At 37.1% G+C, this 24,931-nt stretch overlaps 1 protein-coding gene across 16 annotated transcripts in view; it reads left to right on the forward strand.

Moving 5' to 3' along the window:
- The window catches only part of SETD5 (SET domain containing 5), a 75,844-nt gene that overhangs the window by 36,309 nt on the left and 14,604 nt on the right, over positions 1 to 24,931 (forward strand). For 3 of the 16 annotated variants that reach the window (XM_081072244.1, XM_081072240.1, XM_081072241.1), the window contains 14 exons: positions 1,701 to 1,806; positions 2,190 to 2,341; positions 2,658 to 2,716; positions 3,228 to 3,406; positions 7,735 to 7,977; positions 8,538 to 8,686; positions 9,070 to 9,187; positions 9,916 to 10,025; positions 10,977 to 11,226; positions 11,590 to 11,670; positions 12,430 to 12,687; positions 13,365 to 13,685; positions 14,083 to 14,325; positions 19,455 to 19,584. In XM_081072244.1, coding sequence (XP_080928370.1) covers positions 2,662 to 2,716; positions 3,228 to 3,406; positions 7,735 to 7,977; positions 8,538 to 8,686; positions 9,070 to 9,187; positions 9,916 to 10,025; positions 10,977 to 11,226; positions 11,590 to 11,670; positions 12,430 to 12,687; positions 13,365 to 13,685; positions 14,083 to 14,325; positions 19,455 to 19,584 — 2,137 coding nt within the window. In that variant the 5' untranslated portion in view covers positions 1,701 to 1,806; positions 2,190 to 2,341; positions 2,658 to 2,661. Of the gene's footprint in view, positions 1 to 1,225; positions 1,419 to 1,700; positions 1,807 to 2,132; positions 2,342 to 2,445; positions 2,486 to 2,657; positions 2,717 to 3,227; positions 3,407 to 4,351; positions 4,391 to 7,734; positions 7,978 to 8,537; positions 8,687 to 9,069; positions 9,188 to 9,915; positions 10,026 to 10,976; positions 11,227 to 11,589; positions 11,671 to 12,429; positions 12,688 to 13,364; positions 13,686 to 14,082; positions 14,326 to 19,454; positions 19,585 to 24,931 lie in introns of those variants that run through there. The other 13 variants (XM_081072238.1, XM_081072249.1, XM_081072242.1 and 10 more) reach the window with 9 other exon arrangements.

Here is a 24,931-nt window from a genome sequence, read left to right on the forward strand (position 1 = left end):
AGAATACTGACCTGCATTCTTGATACATCCCCCCTAGTTCCCATCTTGCAGACACTCTTCAAGGAATAAAATGCATGCACTTCACTAACAGAATACTTTCCTGTGTCTATAAAGTTCTTCACCTAGAAATTAATCTTTGCTGTTATTAATATCCCTTCTCGCAGTTTTGGAGCATATAACTGGGTGAGTTGGATACATATTTCAGAATTTTTTTTTATCCCTCACTTCTCAGCTCACATTGCACCACGTTAAACCTCACACTTTATTCCTGCCAAGTATTATATATTGTGTATTTTCAAGCAGGAAAAATGTGTGTTACCTGAAGCAAACAGTATGCATTATTTGACTCCATAAGAGACACTTTGATCTCTAAGACTGAGTTAGGTGTGGTGTTCTTAGAGTTTCTAATTTGTGAATCTCTGCTCTGATTAATTAAATGACAGATCGTCTATTATTCAGTTCTGCAAAGTCATATTGTTGCATTCCTTAAGATAATTATCTTTCAAAATTCCACGAAACTTAACCAAAGTTTTTTTCCCCAAAACTTGAATTTTATCCTTTGCCACCTATTCCTTTTTATTGCTAAGTAAAGGATTACATTAAATTTCTAAATTTGAACACTTTGTAATTTTTTTATATATAACTGAATTGTTCCTGAGCTGTTTACTTTCCACTCTGTGAGGGTACAGAAAGATACTTAGCCAAGCTTTTCGCTTGTAATCTCATGTAATTTTCTTTAAAGATGGAATGTTATCCTGGTTTACAAACCAGTTAGGCATAGTGGAAAGAGCACAGGCTTTGGAGTCAGACATTGGTTCAAATCCTGGCTGTCAGTGTGTGACATTGTCGAAGTCACGTAATCTCACCACCTCAGTTTACACCCTTCTGTAAATGTGAGGTGCTGTTTACCATGGTTAATAGTTGCAGAGTGAATGAATTTATAAATATATATAAAAGACCTAACAAATAATGGGAAATTCAAAATGGTAGCTACTACTACTGTTGTTATTTGTCACTAGACTAACAAAACTGAGTACAGTTTTGATTATTTTGAAGTTCTGTTGTATTACCATGCAGCTGTTAAATGATTGTGTCCTTGATATGCTTGCATGTCATTGATGGATGAGAAATTATTACTCTAATATTTGAAAGGTGTTTGGGGGTTCATCAAGATGAGAGGTATGATAAATATAAGATGCCATGTTTTTACCTGTACTTTCTTCAGGGTATCCTGTCTTGGTAGTGAATGGAAGAGGGCCTGGTCTCTGGGGCAGTGCAGAAGGCACTTTCATCATCTCACTCACTGCAAATGTCATGTGAGGTTTCATGGAAGTATTAAGAGATCCAATTAAGAAGAATAGTTCTGAGTCTAAAGCAGCCCAGAGTGGCTTCTCTAGGGGAAACTCCCTGCTCAGCTGGTACGTTTGTGTTTGTCATTAGGGACACCTTGTATCACAGGTGCCTGCCTTGAGACTTCTGCCTGTACTGGCTTCATGTTACACACAAATCCACAGTTAATAACACTCCTAATGTTATTTATAGGCTTAGTTATGTTAATCAGATTGTTTCACTGAGTTCTTTCTCTTATTCTAGTGGCTGGTGGTTGTGGAAAGAGGAGGGGTTAGAATGGGAAGTTAAGTCTCAGTTTAAGGGAAGATTAGGTGTTATGCTATCATGCCTTGCTTTTCGCCTTTGTGCAGCCCTGAATCTGTGGAGGCTAGTCCAGCAGTTAATGAGAAGAGCGTGTATTCCACTCATAATTATGGGACCACTCAGAGGCATGGGTGTCGAGGACTGCCTTATGCTGTGAGTATGCATTTGTTTCTCTCCAGAGCAGTGATCTTCCTGGAGTGTAATCCATTCTTATACATTGTGACTTTCTTGCAATGTTTATATGCAGCATGACGAAGTTGCCCCTTTTGCACTTCCCTGCCTCCAGCGGACGTCTAGCCCTGCATCATTGTTCTTGTTTTTATGTCCCAGTTGACCTTGGCATTTTGTTTTATCACTTTCCTGGTTGAAGCCAAAAAACGAAGGGTACTACTTTCTTCTTTCTTTCCATATGTACCATACTTTAGGGGAGAGAGGGGCCAGTGTTTGGACACTGTTGATTTAAAAAATCTTATTTTCAGGATCATAATTACGGAGCCCCTCCTCCTCCGACACCTCCTGCTTCTCCCCCTGTCCAGACGATCATCCCTCGTTCTGACCTGAATGGCCTGCCGTCGCCCGTAGAGGAACGCTGTGGAGACAGCCCAAACTCTGAAGGAGAGACTGTTCCTACCTGGTGTCCTTGTGGTCTTTCTCAGGATGGCTTCCTTCTCAACTGTGACAAGTGCAGGTAAGATCACGTTCCATCTAAGTTCGAGCCTGGGTTGCTGGGTTTAGGGTTTCTTACTAGTAGGGAAAAGCTCAAAGTATTCTTTCTTGTGTTTGTTAATGTAGATGTTCCTTAGTGCTCCTTGGCTCGAATTCTCTGCACTAGGTGAGAATTGCTGACAACAAGGAAGGAGAGATTGATGTTAAAGCTATTGAATTTGATAAGAAATTTAATGTCCTGGAAACTTTGGGTAGGTGGGAGGAACGGAGTAGTGTATGCAGAGACACTTCTCCTGTGTGTGATGATGTGCTACTTTAAGTTTGTTTTCCCTCTTTAGGGGAATGAGCAGGGGGAAGGTTATTAGACTTCATCGGCGGAAGCAGGACAACATATCAGGTGAGCGAAAGATGGGTGAGGCCCATATTTTGACCTAATAGTTTGTTTTTTAAATATTTGTCTCAGGAATCCCCCCTGTAAGTTCCCATGGTCCCTAGCTCTTTTCATGGAGATAGAAATCCTCTCAAGGCCACTGTAATTCTCTTTTTGTGAATTAAATGTATCCGTAAACAACATTTTAGGCCTGTAGCAATCAAAATATTCCTTGTGAGCAGAAAAAAAAGTAGGTTCTTTTTCTCTGTTACACATTGAGGCAATGGAGCTTGGGCACTGGGTATGTGGAGAGAAATATATACAATATAGAACAAGGTTTATATGCTATTGCCAGTGATCCAGAAAGAATCTTGTTTTCATGTGGAAGGTGGGTATTTAGGTTGCTCTACAGATCATAGAATTGATAGAAGTCATAACTTACTGACTATGGGCTGGACCTAAAGGAAGGAATAAGCTGTTTTTAATGCACTGTTAAGACTGTTTGTACAATGTGAACTATGAAATAATTTTTTTTCAGGTGGGGATAGCAGTGCAACAGAAAGCTGGGATGAGGAGCTTTCTCCTTCCACTGTGTTGTATACAGCAACACAGCACACACCTACAAGCATCACCTTAACTGTTAGAAGAACCAAACCCAAGAAGCGGAAAAAGAGTCCAGAAAAGGGTCGTACAGCACCAAAGACAAAGAAAATCAAGGTATGGAGGGTAAAAGTGTCTTAAATAGAAATATGTCTGATGAAATAGCTCAAATTTTGGACCACCAAGAATGCACCAAAATTCTTTTAAGAAGTTTGATCCAGATGTTTGAAGGGCCACTTTTGCTCTACTTGCAAAAATCGGCTAATCTGTGTTGTGAACATGTAGACCAACCTCTTCTGCCACACCATACCATCACAACTGGCACAAAGTTTCTTCTCCTCCAAGCCCCATCCCAGGTAGGAAATCCCAGCCCCACCCGGAATAAGCCCATCTACGCTGCAGCGTCCAGTATAGGCTTCCACTATCCTTACAGTATCTCCCTGCCTCCTCAGTCCCAAAGCAGTCTGAAATCCTTGTCCTGGTACGTGCCCACCTCATGTCATTGGGGTTGATTTTTTTTCCTTGTTTCAAAAAAATCAAGAAACATCTCTTGAATGGTCTAGGCTTCCTCAGTGTGTTGTGGTCACTTTCCTGTATTCTCAATTAAAAAGTCTCCAGGAGAAACCTCTTCTGTTTTGTGTTCTTTCTTCCCCATCACGGCAACTTTGTTGCTCCTAGGTGACTTGCCCACCCCTTGTTAAGGGGATTGGTCTTTGTTTCCTTCTTAATTTCAAAACTGGTAAATCTACAACCTTACTTAAGGGTTGGTGTTTACTTTTTTCTTTTAGTGTCGGGTGCGTATAGGATTTAAGTGATGCATGCTCTTCCCCATTAATTACTTAGTTCCACAGTGGGAAGTACTGGAATTAGCCTGAGTTCACTGGCTTTGAGCTACCCCTATTCTTGACAATAGTGTGGGGGATCCAATTGTATTTGTTACCTAGGGGAAAGGGGACAGACGAGAATACTAGTTGTTGCCTTAGTTTTAGTCTCAGATAGGTATAACTGTCATTCTTGGTACCAAGTTTTGTTTTGTTCTACTTGTTTTCCTCTTTGGGATAGGCATTTCGAGAGGGATCCCGGAAGTCCTTGCGGATGAAGGTAAGGGGTATTCTTCCCTGATGCTGTGTTTTACTTCACTATGATCTTGCATTTTGGTCAGCTTCTTTTCTGACATTGATGGTCTAGGAATCTTGGACTCTGCTTTTCGTTAGTTTGTAATCGTTACCATTCAGTTTTCGTAGAGCCTTTCTCCAAAGTAGATTTTCTTGGCCATTTTGTGAAATATTTTCCCTTTCTGTAATCAGCCTTCATTTATTGGTTTTTCGTTAGCTGCTTTTCTGGGGGGAATAAGTGACATTTTACCAAACAAAATGAGGCTGATGTGGTCTGTCATTGCGTTTGGCCTCAACCGCTGGACTGAGGTTTCTGTGGTGATAACAGGATCTCTTGTGTACCCATCCTAGCGCCATGGAGTCTTTAACCACCAGTTGGAAGGATAATTTTCATCAATAGGAAAGTAGTAGTATTTATCGATAGAAATTACTCTTATTGGAATTACTTACTTTTGAACTGTTTTCTCCTGGCATATCTTTTTGGTATAGAAGATTCAGATGGTGCTAATGTGTTTCTTTTCTTCACTTATCGAATAAAAGAGCTTATGAGGCATGATTTTGGAGAATAGAGAAATTATGTGCAGTGGACTTTGAGGTACTGGGTGATAAAAACAGAGTTTGCTCCAAGATTTGATACACTGTTTGGTATCTTCCTTTACCAATGTATATGTAGGACAACAGCATACCTCCCAAACTATTACTTAAGGCTTCAAAGTATTTAATTAGAATTAAGATCTATTTTAATTCTATAAGTATTCGTATTCGTAAATGTTTAAATGATATAAAAGCAGGTTCTTTCCTATTGACGGTATACAACTACATGGCATAAACATTAAAATCTTTTAGTGAGGATAAGCTTTACTAGGTTTTTATATATATATATGGAGCACCATATGACGTTAACAAAGATCACAGGTGGCACTTTACAATTTGAAGGCCTCACCTTGCATATACCTGTAAACAGACTTGTACGTATCTGTAAAAGAGGAAGGAGAGGTCTTAGAGCCCAACGGCATCAGAGTCCTGACAGGTCTTGGAACACAATTTTATTTTTTTTATTTTTTTATTTTTTTTGCTAAACCTGTCTTCTGTAAGGGGCCACATTTGCTTTAACTGCCCCTTTATTTTTGTCTCCTTTACTTACATGGGACCTTAAATAGGCTTAGGGAACAGACAGCACTCATCCCAGCTGTAAAGCTCTTTTCTCTTTTATCAGCTATTGTAACTTGCCTCGAGAGGTTTGAAATGTTTAAAAGCTGTTGACTGGTTCTCCCAGAAGACTACACATAAACCCCAAATATTGCTTGCTGTTTTGAAATGTTAACAGATAACCCCATAGACTTGTTAAAATTTAGACAATAAAAGAAATACTATTTGGTTTATTTTAATTCTCATTAGAATTTTAGATTGAGTTACAAATTTTGTACTCAGAATTTATCAGTAAGAACTCCACCAAAGACTTGGTTGAGAGCCATTAGAATGGGAAGAATTTATCATTTGGATTTTTAATCCCAAAGTCAAAAGCTTCTCAGCTAAAAACTACTCTAAACCAGCATTTCTCAGCCTCGACACTGTTGATATTTTGAACCAAGTAATTTCTGGCAGGGAGCTGGTGGGAGCTGTCCTGGGCATTGTAGGCTGTTTAGCAGCATCCCTGGCATCTACCCATTAGGTGCCAGTGACACACAGGTATGATAATAAAAAGTGACTTCAGCTACTGCCAAATGTCTCCTTGGGGCAAATCACCTGTGGTTGAGAGCCACTGCTCTAACCCACTGAGATGGGGTCTCCAGTATACAGAAGAATGGGACAGCAGAATAGACAGTTGTATTAATAACAGCTAATACTGTGGCAAAGGCTTCCAATACACATTATGTTTAATACAAGTTAGGGATCTACTTTATGACTGGATGCTTAAATTTGGGAATACTGTTTATATATGATTGGATGCTTAAATTTGGGAATACTGTTTATATATGACTGGATGCTTAAATTTGGGAATACTGTTTGGGCTCCCCCAATCCTCAGTCTCGTGAGTACTCTAAAGTCTCAAGTTTCGCACGTTTCTTTTGCTCAGCTATTACTGGCATCTCAAGCCAGATGATATTCTGTTCTCAGTGTGTTGGCCTTAGGTGTTTCTTTGATCCCTTTGTTTATTGCTCAGTCTTTTGGACTCTAGTGAGAAATGTAGACAACAATGGTGTTAATTTTTTCCTTTCCTGTTTCTTGGGGAAAGGATGGTAGACAATAGTCAATCAATACCAGTGACACAAAAGTGAAAGAAAGAAATTGTTATAATAGGCATAAATATTTTCTGTATCATTCATGGAGAGGATATGTAATTTTCTGATGCCCGTTTTTGCCAAGTTTGTGTGGACTTGGGTTTCTAAGTGGCTTTGGTACTATACTGTCTTTCCCCTCTAGTCATCACTGGTATGACATCACTTTGGGTGTTTGTTTTGTTTTCTGATGGTACCTTACGTCTTGAGCACCATGGAGGGGAACATATGTCAGACTTAAGCTCTGTCTCTATAGTTCAAGCAGATATGAACTATCTGTTTAGCATGATGAAACGTTTCTGAGTTATAATAATCTTTTCTCAGTACTGTCACCATAGAGGGCAGTGGTTTTCCTAGAGAAGTGTATCAAAATACCTTTCAGAATTTTCTGCACTCCACCTATCCATTTCCTCCCCCCACCTCACCTCTTCAGAGTGTGGCTATTTAAACTGTCGAAAATAGAGTGTTAGAAGGATATGCTTCAGAATGATAACTTTTTCTATGGGAGGTGAGATTATGGGTTATTGTGTATTTGGGTCACGGTTATATTTAGAATGAAAATGTATTAATTGTATAATGAAAAAAATAAGTCGCATAGAAACAAAAACATTCTCCTGGAGAGAAGTAAAATAATACCAGTTTGGGCTGACACACAAATGCAGATATTCAAGAAGTATTGAAATTAAAGCAATGTGATATCTTGAGGGGTCTCTTGTTCTCTTTTATGAAAATTTTCTTGTGAACTTGGTATCATCTGATAAGAACAGAATTTATTTTTATGACTTAAAAATAGTCATAAAATCAGTAATGGGATGGAACTACAATCCAGATTAATTTCTCCTTTTATAAATGAGGAAACTGAGCTTTTCTAAGAAGTTGTTCAAGGCCTCACTGCTCATGGGTTGTGAAACCATGGCAGAAACCAGATCCCCTGACTCCAGGCCATTGCTCTTTTATGCCACACCGACTGCCACGCGAAAACTCAGCCTGTTTTCCCCTCCCATTTTTATTCATGGACTCCGCTAACCTACCTGACCTTTGTTCTCTACAGAATTCGCCTTCTGAAGCACAGAATTTAGATGAGAATACAACTGAGGGATGGGAAAATCGGATACGGCTATGGACTGATCAGTATGAAGAAGCTTTCACTAATCAGTACAGTGCAGATGTACAGAACGCCCTTGAGCAACATCTACATTCTAGCAAGGAGTTTGTCGGCAAGCCTGCTATTTTAGACACTATCAATAAGACTGAATTGGCCTGTAATAATACAGTTATTGGTTCCCAAATGCAGGTAAGAATCAAAGGGTTAATGACTCTAAGTAGTTCAGATTTTAAGCACACAGGAAGAGAGAATATACGGGAATTACCATTTCTTTCAAATGTACAAGGCTTTAGAATAAGAAATTACTTGCTGTTGAGCATCTTAAACCAAAAGCAGGTTACAAAAACTGGAAACTACCCAGATACATATTTTTAAACTATATTAATTAAAAATAGATAAATTAGGATAGGAAATTTATACACCCTCAGTAGGAATTATTAAGATTAATAGAAAGCTAAACTTGTTTTTTCTCATTCTTATGTTAGACATAGAGCAACTAAAATCTTAATCATATGTTTTTCTTTGACCTTTTCTTGCCTTGTGGAGGAGGGCAGTGACAGGTGCCCTAGATGGTTGTTTCCTAGAAATACTGAGTTTTTATCAAATTTAAATTTTTCTAATCATTGAGCTAAATAACATATAAATGAGACCTAAAAACATTAGTGTCTTTTCTTCAATTAGGAAGTATTTTTAGTGTTTGTTAAGCTGCTGTTGCAATTGTCTAATGTTAATACTCTGGTATTATGCAGCTACAGTTGGGAAGAGTCACCCGTGTTCAAAAGCACCGGAAGATCCTGAGAGCTGCAAGAGATTTGGCTTTGGACACTCTGATAATAGAATATCGAGGGAAAGTCATGTTACGACAGCAATTTGAGGTCAATGGGCATTTCTTCAAAAAGTAAGAACATCATTAATTGAGCAGTGAGGGCTAACATGGGCCTGGCTGAGTAGTATGACTATAAAAACTACACTGGTTGATAGGATGCTCTTGGGAAAGATTACAGCTCAAATAAACTAACGCCCATCTGCTATTTCTAGAAAAGTGCAAATAAATCTGCAAATTGTTTAATGTATAAAGTGGTGATGACTCCTTTCCAAGCCAAGCATTCCTTGCTTTGTGCTTATTCTTTAATCAACAGCAGACAAGCATGTGATGTTTTCCAAGTTTAGGCATTGCAAAGGATTGCTGCTTCTTCTGTCAGCATATGCTTCATATTTGAAGTCATGGGGTGGCTTTTTTATTTGTGTTGAGAATTACAGGAATCTTAATTATATCCCTAGACCATATCCCTTTGTGCTCTTCTACTCAAAATTCAATGGTGTAGAGATGTGTGTGGATGCACGTACTTTCGGTAATGATGCTCGGTTCATCAGAAGATCATGTACACCAAATGCAGAGGTAAGATTTCTGTAGCAACTTCTCTCTGACTGGGACCACCAAAGAACAAGTCTACTGAAGAAGCAGTCTGAAAATTTCACTCAGATTAAGGTCTGTAGATAATGGTTATGATCTTTCATCTAAGAGACAAAAAAAACAAAAGTTTTGATGGCTTATATTCTGACAGACTAGGGGCAAGGAATGGATTTTCTTTGGAGATACAGAACTTGAGGGGAGGGAAGCAAGTTAGCATTCGCTAAAAAGAGCTAGACTGGATAAAAAGTCAATGAGGTTATATTAAGGAAGTTTCCATATAATAGAAAAATATGCCATTGGGACCAAACTTATCTGTGTAGCTACAGTTTTAGATTTTTAGGTAATAGTAAGAGAGATTCTAGACATTTCTAGAATTGATTACTTAGTGCATAATCAGTGTAACCATATCAAATGCAGCAAGAAAAACTACAGAGCTTTTCTTACAAGCTAAGGAATTTTAATTATATGAAAACAGCTTTAAGATGTAGAGCAGTGACCTTACACTGATTTCTAACATCTCAAGGTTTATTTATTGAAGACACATACATTTTCAAATAATTACTATATAATAGTTTCAAATAAAATGATGGAGTTAAATAACAGACTATTATAATGATAAGTGGGGAGAAATGATTGGGAGAAAAGCCTTTCTCCTTCCTTTGGCGAGTTCCTGGTCTTTATGGTAAGAATAAAGCATACACCTTGTTCCTCAGGTGCGACATATGATTGCAGACGGAATGATTCACCTGTGTATCTATGCTGTGTCTGCCATCACCAAGGATGCTGAGGTCACCATAGCATTTGATTATGAGTACAGCAACTGGTAAGACCTCTAAAACCTTTCCTAACGTGAATGGCCTTGTCTTACATGTTAAGCTATTGAGTCTGCTTCTGTTCCTTACCATTTCTGTCTTTTTTTACCTAGTCTTTTCATGAGTGTCTTTTCATTTCCTGCCTAGAAGTTGTGGAGGGAAAGACAGACTGAGGGCACTTTGTGTTTGTTTAGTTTAGTTTTGTTTTGTTTTTGTTTAGTTTAGTTTTAGAGGCATAAGTATATAGTATGACACTGTTCACCGGTCTCCCAACCAAGGGTATTTTTGCTGACTCCTCTATAGCAAGAATAGCAAAAAGGGCATGTAAAGACACTCCTAGAAATTGCAGTAGCGTCTATTATGCACACAGCACTTGTGCCAGGGGCCATATAGAATGAGAATTTAAAGATTCACCCACCCCATCCATTCAAACCATGTAATCTAGTTATATATGACAATGCAGAAAAACATAGAGCAAGTCACAGATGAATGGGTTTTGTAAAATGGATGCTTTTTCTCCCTGGGTCCTTTTAGGCTAAAAATATTGTGTGGTAAATCAATGTTTGGCCCATGGTACAAGAAGAAACTATATTAATAATAAGTAGGAAATGAGTAGGTAAAAGTGAGCACATGGTGAGGGTAAGCAGAAGAAAAGTATGGCCACTTTAGACTCTGTCACTGATTTACTGCCCACTAAATAGCATAAAAACAGTTGGGAGAATGGGATTTAGATGGAGGCTTTCTTTCCTTTCCACCTACTGTATGTAGGGAAAGAATTGGGGTATATAGAGAAACACAGAATATTGAAAGTATTCATAGAACTTTCGTGTATTTCTGTTTAAGTTTTTCAAAGATAATTCCCAAGGAAATTATTGTACTAATATTTCAAGAGAATGGCTGGATAATATAACTGATCTTCAAGAGTACTGACACAGGCCCTTTTGGTTGTTTCTTGGGAGCAGTAATTATAAAGTGGACTGCGCATGTCACAAGGGGAACCGGAATTGCCCTATACAGAAAAGGAATCCCAGTGCTGTAGAACTGCCACTCCCACCCCCTCCAAGCCTACCCATCATCGGAGCAGAGACAAGGCGGAGAAAAGCACGGCGGAAAGAGCTAGAGATGGAGCAGCAGAATGAGGCTCCAGAAGACGATAGCAACCCACCACCAGAACAAGTTTCTGAGAAAGTGACCGTATCCAGTGACCATGAGGTAATCTCCCCGGGCCAGAGGTTGTTGCTATGGTACTAATCCTCTCCAAATGAAGAGGATCCTAGGTTGCCACATGTGTTTTATGTAGGGAATCTATCGTAACACCTAATGCCCTTCATATCAAGGTGGGTGCTTGTTTATTCATTCTCTCTTCTTTTTAATGTCAAGAACATCCTTTCGGCTACTTGCCAGTCTCAGTCGAGAGAATGGGGCTTATCATCTGTGTTTACCATGTGGCCCCACATGAGTAACACTGTACAGCACTAAAAATTGTTTCTAGAGAGTTTTAAGCTTCCAGAGGGAAAAAACATTGATTTTTCGTAGAGCTTAATAGCACAGCTAAATATTGCTTCTATCTTAAAGGAAATAGACAATCCAGAAGAAAAAGCAGAAGAGAAAGAAGAGGTTACAGATGACCAGGAGAACCCAGCTCATAGCAGGAGGGTGGGTACCTTCTAACATCTTTTTGTTCCTGCTGACTCCTGCTACCTGCAGCATGTGAAGTCCTTCTCTTCTGCGTTTGCATCGTCTCATTTCTTTGACAGCATACTATACCGTCACCTGCAGGTTACAATTTGGATTTTTTCTACAAAGTACATTTCATTATGTTTTTTTTATTTCTTTTTTTGGTTTTCACAGACACATACATAGTGGTCTGATAGTCACTGTTATCTGATGATGGTCTTAAGAGGCTTCTTAGGAATAATTTCATTTCCAAAACCCTGCCTGGTAAAAACAAAATGCCTCTTTTGGGGCTGTTTAATCTGACTTAGGAAGTTCCAAAGTTTGCATGAGTTTTCATATTTAAAAATCCCTATCAGTCGTGTGGATTCAGAAAGTCTCCTTTTTTGCTAAAACCATCCATGTTTATTTCAGTCCCTGAGAAGTTCAAGAAAATCTGCTTGGTATTTTTGAACTCTGAAAAAGCAGAGAAATATTCATTTCAATGGCTATTTTTCTTTCGTATTCATGTTTTAGAACAGTTGGTCTTCTTTGAAAGTTCAAGTTTGACCTTGCCTTCCTTTACAAATCTAAAACTTAAATGAAATATTTTCTTTTTAGTTTTTATCTTTTGTTCTCCAAGATATGTGTCATCTTACTGGTAGTCTTTATAAATGTCTATAAATTTTTATTAATACTTTTGAAAAGCTGTCCCCGCCTCCTGATAAGGCTTCCTTCTATGCTAACGCTGTTTCTTTTTAGACCCGGGAAGACAGGAAGGTTGAAGCCATCATGCATGCTTTTGAAAACTTAGAGAAAAGAAAGAAGCGGCGGGATCAGCCCTTGGAGCAAAGCAACTCTGACGTCGAGGTTACTACCACCACTTCAGAGATGCCTATGGGGGAAGAGACAAAAACTGAAGCTCCTGAATCGGAAGTTAGCAACTCTGCTTCAAACGTGGCCATCCCAAGCACTCCGCAGAGTGTTGGAGTGAACACCCGGAGGTCTTCCCAAGCTGGGGTAAGAGGTTTGAAAAGAGTTCAGGCCTTTTACATCCTTGCTTCTGCTAATCTCAGTTACGTCTTTTGGAATGGTTAAAATCAGCGTTTTTATCTTTGCCTTATATTTCAATAAAGCCATTTTCATCTGCTGATATTGTGGGATTCAGGGAGACAAAATTGGAATGACTAGACACTTTTAGATTAGAATGGAATTTCATACTGTTGCTGCCAGATAGATTGGTGGTGGTGAGTTCATAAGATTCATTTGGTTTCTCTTTTGGCCCTTCTGTCTAGCCCAGTTACGCACCTTATCTTTCATAGAATTTTCAGGATAAAGTCATCTTTCCCTTCCCTACCTTAGCCATGAATTCTAAAACTTCAGTGTACGGGAAAGAAACAAAAGGAAGAATTACCTTCCTTGCGAAGAACCCTAAAATTAGGTGGCTACCTTCAGCTGACTTTTGACCTAGTTTATAAATACTTATGAGAAAAAGAAGTAACTAACTGAATCATCTACCTACTGCCTCTTTAGCTAATTTAAATGTATACATTTTTGTAAGGATTACATTTGATACTAGTTTTTCTAACTTCTTTTCAAGAGTAAGCATTCAAAATACTTAAAGTGAATAGGAAAATGGATAGAATGTTTGCTGATAAGAAATTTCTGATAAGTGTTTTACTCTGCTGTTGTTACAGGATATTGCTGCAGAAAAACCGGTCCCCAAACCAGCTCCAGCAAAGCCTTCTAGGCCCCGACCGAAGAGTCGAATTTCTCGGTATCGGACCAGTTCAGCCCAAAGACTAAAGCGTCAAAAGCAGGCCATTGCACAGCAGGCAGAGTTGTCACAAGCTGCCTTGGAAGAGGGAGGAAATAACAGCTCAGTAACTCCTACTGAAGCTGGAAGTATAGACAGTTCAGGAGAAAACAGGCAATTAACAGGGTCTGACCCAACAGTGGCGTCAGTGGCTGGATCCCATGTGAACCGTGCTGCATCTAAATACCCCAAAACCAAAAAGGTAAGTCACGAGTACATCTTCATAAGTCTGGTCTGGCAAGGGCTGTGTTAGTAACGTGAGAGGACCTGTAATTCCCCAGAAAAAAACAAATACTCTATAAGTTTTGTTAAATTGACTGTTTTCAATAAAATGCTTTGACACAGAGAGCTGAAGCCGTTTTACTACCATGCTTTTGCTCCCATAGTTTTTAGGCAGAGCTAAATTGCTGATATCTGGAATTATTCCTCCACTTAATGGTCACAGAGAGGGTGAAGGAAGACATCCTTGCATTCTGAATGCCCAATTCATACTCTGTACAGCTGCAATATCTACCTTTGTCCTAGTTTCTAGATGAGGTTTGTCTTTGTGAGCTGCTTTACATCTGCAGCATCAACTAATGAGCCCTTTTTTACCTTAGTATCTAGTTACAGAATGGTTGAATGACAAAGCAGAGAAGCAAGAATGCCCTGTTGAGTGCCCTTTACGTATCACCACGGACCCAACTGTACTGGCAACGACCCTGAACATGTTACCCGGTCTTATCCATTCCCCGTTAATTTGCACCACCCCCAAACACTACATTCGTTTTGGCTCACCTTTTATCCCTGAGAGGCGTCGAAGGCCCCTTCTGCCTGATGGCACATTCAGCTCCTGTAAAAAGGTATGTCTGTTTATTTTTAACCTAGGGTGCCTGTAATCACAACATATCTAACATTCTCTAGATAGCCACACTCTGCCCATGTGAGTTTATTATGAGTTAGTTCAACCATGAATACAATGCATCAAGAGTCAGAGGGACTAAGGTGGGATGTATACTGCATTTTGGGTGCTCCATTTGTTAGTATTCACCATTGTCTTTTCTGAGAGCCCTGGAGGTTACTGAGTTGAGAGCACACAGCATTTGATGCCTGGGTAGGGAGGGATGTTCTGTGTGTACTCTTGTGGTATTGGTTAAAATGGCCATTCATGATTATTGAGGGAAATTGGGCCCCAGGTACTCTAGAGCACTGTTGCATAAGTAAAAAACGATCAAATTGTGTTTTAAATTAATTCAGTCACTATTATCATTTGAATACAAGTAGAGGAAGTTCTATTACAATTGGCATAATTCCTGTTCCTGGATCAAATGACAAGTTGGACTATTTATCCCCCAGTGAATATGGAACCAGCTATAAAAGTCATTCTCTCTCTCTTTCTCTGTGTCTCTCCTCTCTCTAGTTACTGTTTTTGGATCTAGTGGCAGTGTTTGATGGTTGTTTTTGGAATGTTCTTTCTTAATTTCCAGAAGCCCTGAATATTTTCCAAAGGTGTCTCTCAGGAATAGATCACTCCCTCAGACTAATGTTGTTTTGTGTTTCTCTAAGTGTAGGACACCCTTTCATTTGGTCTTCCTTTGAGGTAGAGTCTGTTCCCTGGAACACCCTTTTCTCTTATCCTCAGATCTGGATTCAGGCTGCCTTCCTCAGTGTCTGCCATTGCCCTCCTCCACTGGCATCACGTACATGAGGATGCTGCATGTAGATTATTTGATGTGATGAAGTCTCCAACTCCAGGCAGGTCTTCCCTGACTCCTCCAAACTTAAAGCTTTTCTCTTTCCCCAAAGAGCAGAAAGTATTTCTTGGGGGGAGGGGGGCATGAAAGATGAGCCAGAGTGGTGTGGGATATGGAGGGGAGGGCGACAGGGATCTGTGCACAGCCGAAGGGCCTTACCACTGAATGAGCCACACCCAGTGGAGAACATCTTTCCTAATTGCACATCTTACCTAAATATTTGAATCACTTACTCGTTCACGTGGGAAATTCACAAGTAGAAGAACTCCTGAAGAGAAATTTGACCTTGAGATCTTTGCCACAAGGGTTTGTAGATAATGCAATACAAAAAACATTCAGGTGTCAGAAATGAAAACTTCCTTAAGAAAAATATAGACTAGAAATCTGCCTAGGTGATAAAGGAAGGTTGGGTCGCTGGGGATACTTTCTTATACCAAGTCACTTATCTTGGATCTTAGAGATTATCTGAGAAGAGGAAAAAAATGTTTACCATTTAATGAGCATTATGGTTAACCATACTCTGTAATAGAGAGTTATATTAACTCTGGTATGATATGCAAAACTAACATTCCTGTTGTGTTTAGCTCAGTCCCTTATTAAGAGTAACAGCTCAAAATCTTAACTGCATTTTCAGAGTAGTATTGAACAATTAGAGAAGGTGTAGATATGGTCTTTAGTTTGGAGGAGCAAGTCAAGAGATGGCTTAACATATATGAAAGAAACTTTTCTGACTTTGGCTGGACACACTATTGGATATCTAAGCATGTTAACCGTTGAAGCATCTTATCAAACCAGATAGAATCTCCTATTTTGGTCCTTTACCAAGGGTAGACAATTATTTAGTACAGATTAATAATGAGGTCTGAATTGTAAATAATATTGACTACCCTCTTGAAAGGTGTCTTAATCATTCTGATGCTGGATTATGATCTTTCTATTTCCATCTTGCTTTTCCAACTAGCAAGAGTCCTATGAAAACAAAAAATGTGTGTGAATATGACTTCAAATCTGATAGAAAATCACTTCTTAGAGCTCCTTTTACCGTTATTGTTTAGAACATGTATCTATAGCTCATCTTTGTATCTCCACTGGCAACAGATAGAAATTTTGTTTAACTCATGTCCATGTTATATTCTCCAAATGTGTCTGACCGTCCTTAGTCTTGTTTTACACGGGCTCTACTCAGACACTTTCATCTGTATGTGTCCTACCTGTCTTCCAGGAGTTCAGGCTATGTATGTTGAATTATCAAAACAAAAACATCTGACTTAAATTTGGTCTTGTTTGAGTTTAGATCTGAATTGTTTAAGTTTAAATTACAGCTTTAAGATTTACTGTTACCATATCAAGGTTATATTATAAAACCAGAATGTAGCTTTTTATGGGGCAAAGCTAGTGAAATTGGGTCTTTCATGTAGAAATTGGACTTAGCTTTATCCTGTGTGGGAATGGATGGAAGAGACTTATTATTTGTAGATTGGTTTGAAAGTATTCATTCTAGTATAGGACCTAAGAAGATTTCCATGTTAAACAAAATTGTAATTAAGTGTCTAAAGATCCTTCAGAGACGAATATAAGAAATGCGGAAAAACCACCCTCCATGGAATTAATTACAACAGTGTGTATTCTTAATAGGCCTACTGTTTCCTATCTAAATAAAGGAGGTAAAGGCCTTATAAGTTTAAATACAGTGTAAAGTTGCATGTGTATATTTGCGCCCAGATTCATATAGTATTTCACAGAACATTTTATGATGTCCCTGGAGTTTCTAAAGAAAATTGAATCGTAGTTATTAAAAAGCATGTTGTGGTATGTATATGTTTTGTTGAGTCTTGCTTCAATTCTTATTTTAGAATGAAAGCATTTATCAGTGGCTAAGAAGTTTTTCGGTGGTATGCTCCTCGTCCTCTCTAAACCTTCTCTAAACTTACCTGTAGGCATAATATGTGTGGAATATCTGGTCTTCCAGATTTCTTAGAGTACCGTCCTGACTGAAAATGAAACACTGTGTTTTGCATTGTTATTTCATTGTATACACTGGAGGGTTATTACTTTGTGTATCTCTATACACAGCATTAAAATTGGGCTGAACAAGTCCTCACTGAACATGTGTGCCCAGTTCTGTGCTACAAGTTGTCTTCACATACATTATCTCGTTTAGCCTATATGACAACTCTGTGAAGTTGGGATTATTAGCTTCAATTTACAGATCAGAAGCTTTGGCTCAGAAGGGTTCAGTAACTTGTCCGGAGTTAGGCAGCTAGTAAAAGGCACAGCCAAGTTTTAGCCCAGATCTTTGGACTCCAAAACCCAAATTACTTCCTTGCTCTTTACCCTTTAAAACATTTCTCTAGCCCATCTCGAGCTACCTAAATAACTTTTTAATACAGAGTTTCAGAAAGGAAGAAATACCCTTTTGACCTTAATAACTGTAGCTAGAACTCAGAGGTGGGGGTGTCTAAAGTTAATTTATTATCTATAAGGCGACTGGAACTTGTCAGTTACAAACAAATGTTTGTGTTTCTTTTTTATGGGCCTTAAAATGTTGTATAGACATATAGTAGGGCCAGGAGGAGTGGGTTAGATTGTATTTGCTACGTTTGACCTCATATCTAACCATAGCAGTATCTCATTCCTCAGAATGCCTGTGTCTTGGTTTTATTTTCCCTTTTTATAGTCATCAGATCCAGAATGTAAATTCTTATATGGATGCATCTACTTGACAAGGAAGTATTAGAAATTAACTTCTCTTGGAGGAAAGCACAGTAACCCTAAGTGAGTCCTGTAATCTGTTCTGAAAAGAAAAACTTGGACTAAACATATCTGTAACAAAGGATTTTTCAGTCATTTTCCCCTGGGCCTAATTTTTCTCATCTATGCAATGCGTACTTTGGACAAGGTGACCTCTAAGGTCTCTTAAGTTGTAAGGAGATATGTTTCTGACAGCTCATCTTTACGGCAATATCCTGTAAGAAGAGAGTTCATTCTTGGTCTTATTTTGACTTCTCAGAGATCTGATCATATCCTGATCATATCCCAAAATTGAATCACAATATTGTGATTCAATTCACCATTGAGATCTGTTTTTTTTATATATTTTTATTCACTCTTACCTCCTCATATTTACAACTCATTTTTGCTTTCATTTGGCTGACCACAGTGCCATTTATAGGATGTAAAATTTTTCTTGGTGAAATCTTTCTCAGTTTCTAAGAGAGTAAATCTATTAGAATTGCTCTCTTTGGTGAAGAGAATATTTACTTACCTGTAATGCTTGTTCTCTAAAGGTGTAAAATTATGATCACCTTTGCTCTTCCTATTTGGGGGAGGGTCTGACTCAGAAATTGATGTTTATCAAAATTCGATCTGTCTTATGTCAGGGCAGGAGAGCCACAGAGTGGTGAGCAACCTACAACTGTGTATCTTAAGAGAACACAATTACAGGTAAGAAATTTTCCCTCTTCCACAGGATGCATAACTTTATACCCTAAACTTTGCAGGCTTACTTTCTGACCTAAATTTATTTCTCATCATTTAGGTTTCAATATTCACTATAAAAAATGTGACTAATTAGAGAGCTCTTTTTGACTTTCTCCCTTTTTGGATTTCTGCAGGTCATTTATCATGGTGATTTGCATTATTCATGCATAATTTAACCAAACTACTTGATAGGGAGAAAAAACTCACAGGATATTCCATCTGAGAGAAATATTTTGGTACTTGTAATGGAAAGCTGTATTTTCTCATTCGAAGTCTACCTGTGAATCTTTTCTATTACCTCCTCATATGCCCACAGCACAGGGCAGGCAGCTCTTAAGAGATCTTTTATCTTCCTTCTGGGTACTTTATTTTATGTACTAGTTTTATCTATGTGATCAGAGTCTCTCTTAAATAAATGCTAAGATTTCTTCCTTTTTTCTTCCCATTGCCCCATTCTAAGCAGTATGAAAAGTGGAGCAGTAATCATTTTTTATTGGTTTCGGTTCTTTGGTGGATCTCATTATGTGTAATCAAGGTTTTCTCAGCTTGCCCAGTAGAAGGAATTGGTGGGGCAATATACTAATATGCTGAAACACAAGACAAAAAAAATAAGACTTGACTATGGAACTGAATGAGTGTGTTGGATTGCATCTCTCACCAGTTGACATGTAATAACGTGGTTTAAATGCATTTATAATAGGCATGCTAAATTGTTTTAAATGATTATTAATAATTCCCTGGTTCTTTTCCCATTATAGCGCTGGATAAAGCAAGCCTTGGAAGAAGGGATGACTCAAACATCATCTGTACCCCAAGAGACTAGAACTCAGCACCTATACCAAAGTAATGAGAATAGTAACTCCTCTAGTATCTACAAAGACAATGCAGGTATTTATCTCAAACCTTTGTGAATATATGAGAATGATTATTTCAGGTCCACATAAAAAATTTCAGTATGAGTACTTAAAAAGTCTGATAGAAGAAAGAAATAGCATTGCTCTCTAAATATAGTTACTTTACATCTGTCTTTACAGAGGAAGAGAGAGATTTCAAGTCAGGGATCAGTTTTCCCAGGACAACAAAGAAGGAGCTAGACAGTGGACAGATAACAGCAGAAATGGTTATTAAAAGGTTAGATACATTTAAAGTAGTAAGTTTAGGAAATCTTTATCCATATTTATAAGAGGGGAAATAAGCAAGAAAGAGGTGGGACACTATCCAGGAGTGAATCAAAATTGTAGGTGATTGAGTTGGATTTGACTCAGTTGAAGGTTCAGTGGATGAAGTAAACGAGAAATTATTGTACATTGGTTGTTTTCAAAGGGGCTCACACAATTAGCATAAATTTTTAAAGAAGACACAACCTTGAATCTAAAGTCTTCATAAGTTTTTAAACTACGGGTCATGAAAGATCATCTGGTTCACAGTGACTCTTGCATGGGGCTTTAACTGAATTGCAACTGAAAGCACTTGTGATACCAACTTACTTATTTTGGGAGAGTCTTTTTACCAAAGTTCCTCCTGCCAATATCAGCTTAATTGAGAAGATCTCTGAGATTTCCATTAAGTTTATCTCTAAATTTTGTGGATATTATGCAATCAAAACAAAAGACCAAAATAAATTAGATGCCTAAAGTCATGTAAAGCTATAGCTAACATGATAATATTTTAGATTTTCATAAAAACCACTTCATTGTTTCTATTCATTGACCTGCTGAGTAAATACGAACTTGAATTAAATACTATGTCTGCTAATACCTCCTTTAAGTTAAATTTTTGTATAATGTATTTGGGGGGAAGTAGGCTACTAAAAATATGTTTTTTCAAAATTATTGATTTAGAATATTCTTCTATCTTTATATTGGATTGCACCTTATAAATTATCACATGTGTAACTTCAGGATAATAAAATCCCAGTTTGGAATATCTGGAAGATAAATGATACAATGTATTTCAAATACTTTCTTCATCAAAGATTAGAGAGATTTACTCAAACCAGATTAATACAAAGAATTGCTGGTACATGCACATTTGTATTTGTGTGTGATGTGTGTATGTATTTGAGGTTGGGAAAGGAAGGTTGTGTGGCAGTGCATGTCCTGACCAGCAAAGACTCAGAGAAAGTGCCTTTGCTTACTGCATGCTTTGTTTGGAATAGAATTAGAACTATTAGTCACCAACCTTTATTGAATTTCTGCTCTGGTCTCGAGCAGGGAGGAACATGCAGTGGACACACCTTGCCCTTAAGGAGCAACATAAACAGAAGGAAAATATTTTATTAAAACCAAGCAGGAGTCAAATGGGTGACTTGGTAGATTGCCAAAAGTTAGTGTAAATCCCAAGGAATTATGTTTATTTGTTGGTTTTGTTTTGGTTTTTGTTTTGTTTTTTTCCCTTCAAAAAGACCAAGGAGGTGTTAATCAAGAAAGGGAGACAAATGGTGCAGTAGCAAGACTCCACACCTGAGTTCTCACTGTCATTATTCCACACAGAGCACTCTTTTTTGTTGAACTTTTATGGAACATTTACAGAAATTAATCAGATAACTACAGTACCTTAAAGGTTATAAATTCTGAAAAGCTAAAGTATAGAAATGAAAGGTATTGGCTCTTCAGCCTAGGGCAGGGTGTAATGTTCATTACTTATAAATGATGTGGATATATATCTAGGAGAGCTTAAATAATCTACTGAAAAAATTAGAATTGATAAGAGTTTAATAAAACTGCTGGATAGAAGGTACATAGGCAAAAAATAATAGCATTTATGTACTCAGAAAATTAATGAAGAAAAATTTTTCATTCCCAAACTTAACAAAACTAAGAAACTGCCTAGGAATAACGTTAGTGGGACATGTGAAAAATATTACTGAGAAATATTTTTGAAGTCCTGAGGAAATGAAGAGAAATGTCATATTCCTTAATGGAAAGAATAAAGACAATCACTATCTCACTCTCTGACTTCATATAATCCCCATCAAACAAGCTTGTTTTTGGAATTTGATTAAATGATACTGAAGTTTATCCAAAAAAAAAAAAAGAACATGAAAATAACCAAGAAAAATTTAAAGAAAGAATAATGATGAGACATACTTTTCCTAGAAGTATAAAACTAGCTTCTAATATGAAGCTGGAAGTTAGTAATTAAATTATCACAGTGCTGGTCCAAGAATGAATATAGTTGGAAACAGGCCTTATATAAATGAAAGATGTGATAAATTATTCTGGAATTTTTACTTGGGGATTGAAAAGAATGAGATACTTGCCAAAGCAAATTCTAGACACATTCAAATATTTTTTTAAAAATCAAACTTGGAAAGACAGTGTGCCTGTTTCTATGTTGTCTCTGAGTTAACAGAGGACAAATATATTGGGAGAAAGGATTTGCAACAAAAATGACAAGAAAGTATTATCCTTACTGGCGACTTGGTAAGATTTATCATAGGCATTAAAAATATTCATACTCCTTAACCTAGTAATTGTTCTTTTAGGCATCTTTTCTACAGAAATACGTATGGGCCAATATTTTTGTACAAAGCATTAGCCATAGGTTTATTAATAATTGCAAAAATATGTAGGATAAAAACAACTTGGATTTCAGTTGATAACAGAATGATAGAATTTGTTTATGTGCTGTGTGCACATACTTTTAATGGAGTACTATGCATATCATTACAATTTTTACTCTTGATTCATTTTATCAAATTAACTTTACCCTCCCCCCCACAAAAAGCATAGTACTACTTTTGAATTAGATTGTAGTGATCTGAATCTTGACTCTAAGAATATTAATAGAATAGTATGTTATGACTAAATAAAATTTCTCCTAGGACTTTATAGATGATTCAGTATTTGAAAATTTATTCATAAAATTAATTTATTAGCAGGCCCATTGGAGGAGGGAGGGTAATAGCACAGTAAACTAATTTAATGATAAATAAGTTAGCACAGTTAATGATTTTTTTTAACATCCATCTAAAAACAGTTTCCAGTTATGCTTCATAGTGAAAAAATTAACAGAAAAACTGGTAGGGTTTTTCTGAGTACAAAAATGTGTAAACATTTTCTTAATATTTAACAGTAACATTTAGGTAACATAAAGGGTATGATAATATGTTCAAGTCACAATGGTAACAAAAAGTAGAAAACACCAAAGAGTAAACATAATTAGAAATGTGACGAATCTATGGGTAGAGGGATATAAGTGAAGGCATGAGTAGTTGAAAAAAATGCCATGGTGCTGAGAACGCTCCCCAAATTACTCATGAATTTCTTTGTTTTAAATACAACCCCAATCAAAATTCTAACTTTTTATGGTTGACAAATGATTTCTACAGTTTAGTGATATTAACAAGTATGGTAAGATAGGCAAAATATTTTAGAGAGCTGGAGTAAAATAATTCGTATTGCCCAAACAATTTACGTCAATATTGCTGCCATTTGGATAGCAAATATACATAGTAACATTCAGAAGTAAACCTAGTATATGTAAGACTCTAATACCATATTTGAAATATTTCAAATTAGTGGAGAAATTCTATATTGTAAAAGGTTTTGGAAGAATGTGCTAGCCATTTGGCATGTAAAAGGATTACCACTACCTCATGCCTATTTTAGTTAAATTAAAAAATTAAACATAGATACAAAACATTGTATAGCCAAAAAAGACTATTAATAAAATTAAAAGGCAGATAGCAAACTGGAAATATATAATAGTAACATTTTTGACAAGGGTCAACACCTTATTGTTTAAAGAGCCCTTAGAAATGAAGAACAGGATCAACACCTCTGTAGAATGCAGGCTGAAGGACATGAGCTGCCACTTCACACAAGAATATGTATAAAGCTGGTGAGCCTATAGAAATATTCTTCTAACAATTCTACATCTGGACGTTTGTCCTAAAAAAGTAAACAAGTGCAGAAGTATGTAAGAGCAAGACTATTGGTCACTGAGGCATTTATAATAGCAAAAATAGAAAAACAAGTTGGTTAAATTTTGATTATATGAATGCTATACAACCATTAAAAACTTAGTTGTAGATTTGGGTTTGTTGTCATGGAAAGATTGACCGTGTATTTCTGAGCGAAAGTAGTGAGTTATTGAGCAGTGTGGTTTAGATAAGAGTTAATAAAAGAGGTCTAGAGGAAAATAATACCAGGATATTAGCAGTGCATTAATTTAGGGGAATGATTTCAAGTTGTGTTTTTAAATATCTGGATGTTTATGTGTATAATCTTGGGAAGTATTTGAGTAAAGGGGGAAAAATCAAAAACAATGGGATAGGTTTATCCATATAAAACTTGAAAGCTATTTATGGCAAAAAGAAAAATGAAACTTGAAAAAAGTTTTTCATAGACATAGTGCTATTAATAGAAAAAAGTAGGCAGTGACGACCAGCCCATAAATTTCATAAGGGCAGACATCAGGGTTGTTTTGTTGAATATGATATAATAATAAGTATTCAGTAAACATATATTTAAATGAATGACCTATAAGTTGGTTTGGGGGTGGGAGAGTTTATCTGTACTTTAATTTTTCTGCAATGAGCTTCATCGCTTACATAATTGCCTTTAGTAGTTACGCTGTTGGACCTAACAGTATAACGGTCTTTTTAAAGATTCACTGTTTAAGACTCTTGAACTATAGAAAAGCTATTCTAAATATAAGTCATGAATCACGTGTTTGTCTTTTTTATACCTAGGCACTTTTGAAAAGGAGAAAAGAAAAATAAGAAAGAAAACTTAGTATCTGGAACAAAAGGAAAATACGAATATACTTCCAATCTAGGAAAATAAATTATCAGATATCAGAAAGGAAAATATGCATCTCCAGTGTTTTTTGCATTTATTCTTCCCTCTCTGTTTTAACATCTACTTTAGTTCAGTGCCTCGTAACTTCTGTTAACTACTCCATTAACTTCAAATCGTTTCCAGTGTCTAATCTCATCCTAACCATTACTGCCAGAATAATTTTCCTGAAGCATAGCTCAGATCATGACCTACTGCCCCAAAACTTTTCCTCAAAGGCCTGGGATGAATGTTACTTTTTCCACCAAGCCTTGGTGATACAATTTTTAACCCAGTGATTAAGAATGTAGATGGGGACCAGATTATCTTGTCTTCATCTCCATACCAAATTCCTCATCTTTAAAATGGAGATAATACTAGTGTTGAATTTGTAGAATTGTTAAATCTGATAATTCACATAAAGCCTGTAGTATAGTGCCTGGTATATAATA

The sequence above is a fragment of the Rhinolophus hipposideros genome (genome assembly GCF_964194185.1).
Source record: "Rhinolophus hipposideros genome assembly, chromosome: 14".
Classification (NCBI taxonomy): domain Eukaryota; kingdom Metazoa; phylum Chordata; class Mammalia; order Chiroptera; family Rhinolophidae; genus Rhinolophus; species Rhinolophus hipposideros.